Source organism: Lasioglossum baleicum, chromosome 6 (assembly GCF_051020765.1).
Source record: "Lasioglossum baleicum chromosome 6, iyLasBale1, whole genome shotgun sequence".
Classification (NCBI taxonomy): Eukaryota; Metazoa; Arthropoda; class Insecta; order Hymenoptera; family Halictidae; genus Lasioglossum; species Lasioglossum baleicum.
Window position 1 is genome coordinate 9,702,305 of NC_134934.1, and position 6,516 is coordinate 9,708,820.

Consider the following 6,516-nt stretch of genomic DNA (forward strand, 5'->3'; position numbering starts at 1 on the left):
CTCAGTCTTAAAGACTTCTTCTAAATCTTCTTCTATAGAAACTTAGTCTTTAAGACTGAGCTCTGAAGCTTCGAAGACTCGAGCTTTATACAACACTAGTTTCAGTGGTACTATTGTTGCATCTAGTTTACCAATTCATATTTATTAGATAATGTTATTTATTAGACTAGGGAGTTTTATCTAAAATAAAAGTTTGTTCGTGTTAAATTCTTTAAACGTTTTCATCGTTTCGCATTTTTGATGTACTCATTTTTCTGTTACAGTTATTATATAGTGTGTCGAAAAAGTACATTTCCGATTCTTGAAAATTGTCGATATATTTAAATGACTTCGTAAAAAGAAATAGTACAACCATAAACCTCTGGACCCACTTTAAAGCTTTCTCTAAATCCACTACGATGGACGCGTAGAGGAACTGGAGAGAGTAAATATTTGCGGATGTTATGGTGTAAATGACCCTCACATTGAAAACCTCCCATGTCTCTTAAAAAAATTATTTGTTCACATATGTAGGTTAACACATTCGTGTAAAGAATATCAAGATGCATTAGGTGGTGCAATGAAGAGTATGTGCTTCCATTTTTAATAAATGGATAAGAGAAGACTTAAGAATTGAGTATTTGTGGGTGGAAAAGAAACACTAGTACAAACTTTAATTTATTATAAAATGTTGTTAATAATTAACTGTCACTTCAGCTTCTAAACGCAAAAGTTCACGTTAGGGACGTAACTTTCAAAGTGGAGAACGTGTTCTATTTAATTACAGAGAAAGAGAAAGAGAAGGAAAGGAAAAGAGAGAGAGAGAGTGAAACAGCTTTATATCTGATAGTAACTCGTGGTTGGTTATTTTCAAACCTGATTTTTACAATAATAATAATCGAAATTCTCTTCGAGAACGTCGGCAAACATCGTACATTTTGGAAATTCTTTATTCATTTTTTAAGTTGCATCAACCTGTGACAGGGGTCATTAGCATCTACAGGTTTCCACATGAGTGATGGTCTTTTTTAGATATGATTAATTAGCTTTGTATGTTTTTGGAGACATTACCGAGCACGGTGCCAAATTATGCGCGATTTAACGTAGAAATATTCGAACTTGCTAACCTGCGGCGGACCAGGTTCTCGGTAGTTTCACCTATCGGTGTCAATGGATGTAGGAACGACATTTCTCTTTTTCTTCACCGTTACGCGGCTAGTCACGATTATCGATTGCCAGGGACGTTCATTAATAATTCAACGCAATATGTTGCATCCGAGGATGGCCACAGAGGCTCGGACAGTTTGTACTACAAAAGGAGCTTCTGCGGTGTAAGAAGTATGAGAAAAGTGTTGTTAGCCACCTGTATCCGTGTTATTTCTTCATTTTGAGGAAGACATTTAATAATTACAAATTGGTCACGAGACAAATCCCTTTTCTTCTTAGAAGGACTATAATATGGCAATGATATTAACCAATCTATCAGGTTATAATAAACTGTCAAGTATTCGAATACAGTTCACACATAAAGACAGTAATGCTTTGATCTAAGAAAAGCGAATACCCTCTCCACTGCGGGGCATACCGAGGGAGGGGCTGAGAAGCTCAAACTGCCTCGGTCGCCGAGCAGTGTACAGTATAAAGTATAAACATGCCGCGTAATTCGATACGGGGTCGGGCATATCGGTGTGAACCACTACTAATGCAATTACAGAACTTCTTTATTTCTCATTATTTTCTTATGGGACATTCGCCAAATTATTTGTGGCGTTTTTCTGGATAAAACGACACTAAACACGATATAATTTAAATTGTATCTAATGGTTTAATTGTCGGTATGTCGATACATATGTACAATTTTTATTAATTTCTTTTCTTATTTTTATACATTGATTTCTAAATCTATTTCTTTTTACGTTTATTAGTTATATGCATTGTGAGAAAACCAACGTGTTCATTGTTATATTAATATTTTCTTTACACATGACACGTTTCATCATTGCAGTTACTCTTTCCCGTAATATTTCTAAATAAATGAAAAAGAGTAGAGAGCAAGACTAATCGATCAAAATGAACACACGATATTAATCAACTCTTTGAAAACTACGAAATAACATTACACAACAAACGGAATGGTTTCATTGACTTTAAAACTAGTACGATGCTAATAAACAAAAAACGCAGGAATCTATGACTCACTTCATACTTCTTTACACTGTACTTTATCATTAATTAATTGAGAGTTGATGGGATATTAATGAAATAATAATTACATGTTTCATTGATATCTTAACGATGAGAAGTTGCTCGGATGCAGCTTCAATGCCATGATTAGCCTAATGAACGCAATTTCGTTGTTCTATTCTAATCTTCTGTAGGAAAATGTTCTGTTCCTCAGTTCAGAGCTAAGAAACTCAATAAACCATGCGTGGAAGAAAAATTGTGAAAGAGTTGAACGGATCATTCATGCGTTGAAGACCGATACCTTCGTGTGAAAACTTCATATTACGCGGCTGAATGCACTGGAAGAAAAGCGAGCAGAGTCTCGACCGTTAACCGTAATTAATCGAGGCTCTCCACTGTCTTACATTTACAATCGCGAACTATAGTCGCGGGAATCTTTAGCCGTAAAATAACGAGCTTCCGTCGCTTCGGAATACAGTTAAGATTATCCACTCTAAACACAGGGTGTCCCAAAAATGTTCTACTTCCTTGAAAGGGGTGATTCCCAAGGTCATTCAAAGTCGCTTTTTCCTTTGCGAAAATGTTCAGAGCGACTCTGTTCAGGAGTTGTTAACGAAAAACACGGACCAATCAGAGCGCGGCTGCCTACGCCGCGTTCAGCGAGGCCTGTGCTCTGATTGGTCTGTGTTTTTCGTTGATTTGCCCTCGATGAAGCTGCTGAGAACATTTCCTCAAAGGAAGACGTTGCTTCAAATGACCACAGCGTTCACCTCTTTCGAATTTACACAAAAATTCATTTAATTTTTCATTTAATTCGTGTGTGATTGAACATCGATGTTGTATCTTTGTGTTGCTTTTGATTCCGACCGATGGTTACTAGAAGAGAAGATATATGCATTAATTTTCAAATGATCTTCGTGTTGCTTTTTTAGTTTTATCGGTAGGCGTATAAAATTTTATTCTCCGCCGAATATAATTGGACAAATTCCATTCCGAATTTGTTCAACGATCAAGAAAGGAGAATTGATCGCGAGTTCGTCGCACGACGAAAGTGAGAGGGCTTGAGTAACCCGGAAGGACAAAACGAGTTCTCGGTACTTGTTACAGCGAAGGTCCTCAAGAATGCGTGGGCTGGAAACTGTCGCTGTCCGCTCGATTTAAAGAGATACGTCGAAACATCGAGAAATTTCGTTGATCGACATTCACTATACATTATTTGATCATATAAATCAGACAATTAAATATTCCACCTATCGTGTATCGCACTATATTCTCGTCAGATCATCGAGCTTCGATCTAAGAAAACAGGGACTGCAGGATCTACGAAAAACGAATATCCCCTCCACCGAAGACGTTTCAGAAATTATAAATTGATCACGAACCAAGTCCATTTTCCTTATAGAAGGACTACAATATGGCAATGATATTAACCATACTACCAGTAATGCCTTGATAAAAGAAAATGGACACCATAAGATCTAAGAAAAACGAGTATCCCCTCCACTGAAGACATTTCAAATATTATAACTTTCTCACGAGACGAATCCCTTTTCTTCATAGAAGGACTATAATATGGCAATGATATTAACCATACTACCAGTAATGCCCTGATCAAAGAAAACGGACACCATAAGATCTAAGAAAAACGAGTATCCCCTCCACTGAAGACATTTCAAATATTATAACTTTCTCACGAGACAAATCACTTTTCTTTATAGAAGGACTATAATATGGCAATGATATCAACTAATCTACCAGGTTATAATAAATGTCAACTATTCGAATACAGTTTACGTATTAATACAGTAATGCCTTGATCTAAGAAAATGGAAACCGTAAGATCTAAGAAAAAAGGATACCCCCTCTCTCTCTCTCTCTCCACTGCGGAGCATACCGAGGGAGGGGCCGAGAAGCTCGAGCTGCCTCAGCCACCATGCAGTGTAAAGTCGGGCATATCGGTGTGAACCACTACTAATCGAATTACAAAACTTCTTTATTTTTCATTATTTTTTTATGGCACTTTCGCTAACTTGTTCGTTGCATTTTTCTGGATGAAATAATACTAAACGCAACATAATCTGAACTTGAATTTAGTGGTTTAATTGACGGTACGTTATTGCATATGTAGAATATATTTTTTAAAATTTATTTTCTTATTTTTATACATTGATCTCTACATCTATTTCTTTTTTACGTTTATTCGTTTTATGTATGGAGAAATCCAAAAATTATATGGTAACTATCTTCGTAAAAAATGTGCATTGGAAACAAACGCTCGGAGACATGTTAGCTTATTTTGTCCCTCGCATTCACAAGTGTGACATCTTCTTCTGAGTAAACACTCTATCACTTAACCCATTTGCATCTCAAGGAAGATTGTAAAATAATGTGCCAATCGCCATTTTTTTATTTATTATGTTCGAGAAGAACAACTTCAATGCAGGAACTGTGTATATTCCAGTAACTTGTACATATTATATCTGTTGCGCATACTGTTATGTACAATATTGCGCGTGTAGTGCATGTATTGCTCAGGCAGTGACCAGGAAAATAGTGCGTGTACGCTAATGATGCAGAAGACTTAACACTAAACCTACCACTGCCGGTCAAATGACCGGTTTCACATTTTTCATGTCACCATTATTGCAATTTTGATAAATTTTTTCATCCCACCACATATTGCGATAAAAATTGTACAAAATCTAAATTAACAGAGCCTTGTCAATCTTTATAAGTAGACTGCGGATTTTATGCATTTATAAGAAAAATGTGCACGAACGATTTAATCCTGCGGACATGTTAAAAATATTTAAGGACATCAATGTTAATGTTATTCATGGTTATTTAAGGACAGCGTTGTTTAAGGACGACGTTGTTTAAGGACGACGTTGTTTAAGGACGACGTTGTTTAAGGACGACGTTGTTTAAGGACAACGTTGTTTAAGGACAACGTTGTTTAAGGACAACGTTGTTTAAGGACAACGTTACTTAAGGACAACGTTATTTAATTACAATGTTATTTAAGGACATTAATTTCAGCTTGGTAGGATAATTAAAAGAAGAATTGCAATGTTTATTTGGCTCCAGTGTACTGCGATCAATGCAAACATTTTTTATTTTGCATAAAGATCCGCAGTCTATAAGCTAAAACATTTTAATTACTTTCAGTGCTCGGTAAGTTTAGTGTTAAGGGAGTAGACTCGTTTTTCCAGGATTACAAGGGTGCGGGATGCGCGTTCTCATTTCTCGATAATACAAAAATGTAGCTATTTTCATGCTGCATGCTGCCGAATAATGCAAATTACGCCTGGTAAACGTAAAAATAGTACTTTCGAGGGCGATCGCGTCTTAGATTGATCGTTTATCTAGCGCTTTTGACTACTGAAAAGTCCCATCTTTGTATTTATTATCGAGAAATGAGAACGCGCATCCCGAACTTGAGGGTAAACTTCTAACCATCGTCAGAGAAAAACGGATTGATCCCCCGGTTCGATACTCATTGTTTCATATGTTCGTTGTTTCATTGTTTTATATGCTTGGTCACCGAACGAAAAAAGAAAAAAATGGGGTGACACACAGCCCGTCACGATCCCGACGTTCGTTTTAATCCTTTCCAAATCGATCTCTTTTCAGACCGGTTCCTCGGTGGTCTTACATGAATCTACATGTGATGTAATATCACTCGAATGAAAAAGAATCAAACGAGTTTGAAAACGGAGTCGGCTACCGTCTGGAATTTCCAAGGGACAACCAGATCGCCGATTTTTCATCATCGGGAAAAGCTCGCACGAAAACTCCCGGCGACGATTTCACTTTTTCGAGAGTTTTTCAGAGATAACGGTTCAGCGGCGCGCGGTGCGGCGGCGGGCGACCCGATAGAACCCGAAGAAGAAGAGGCTCGTGACACTGACGGTCCCTTTGAGAGCGTACCGGTATAGCGCGCCAGGTAACGGGTCCCGCGGGTGAAATCTTATTCAAAACGTGATCATGGTTGTCGGCGGCGCTCGACGAGGAAAGATGACGAGGGTCAGACGGCCCAAATCACGTCTCTGTCTTTTCTCCACAGGCTAATTGCCAGGCTTGCGTACAGGTGATTCCTACTTACCATGATTCCTCCAGTTTCTCTATCGAATGTCACACTCCGAAAGTAGAACAGTAGCACCAAAAGATGAGAAGAACTTCAAGCCCGTAAAAAAACCCGACAAATTCGCTGGAATTCCGTGTACCTGTGTCTCGTTTTGGTACGTGTGCGTGAGAGAACGTTTTAAATTGAGAATCAATGATCCAGGATCCACCGCCACATGTCCGAGGGACTGTCACTGGCAACAGTTCGAAAAGCACTAACCATAGTGA

General features: G+C 37.9%; 1 protein-coding gene across 1 annotated transcript in view; it reads right to left on the reverse strand.

The window, feature by feature from the left end:
- Positions 1 to 6,516, reverse strand: part of Cht7 (chitinase 7) — a 46,556-nt gene extending 40,040 nt beyond the window's left edge. Inside the window, exon 1 of the mRNA XM_076424838.1 lies at positions 6,269 to 6,516. Within this exon, the coding sequence (XP_076280953.1) occupies positions 6,269 to 6,271 (3 nt within the window). The 5' untranslated portion in view covers positions 6,272 to 6,516. The remainder of the gene's footprint in view (positions 1 to 6,268) is intronic.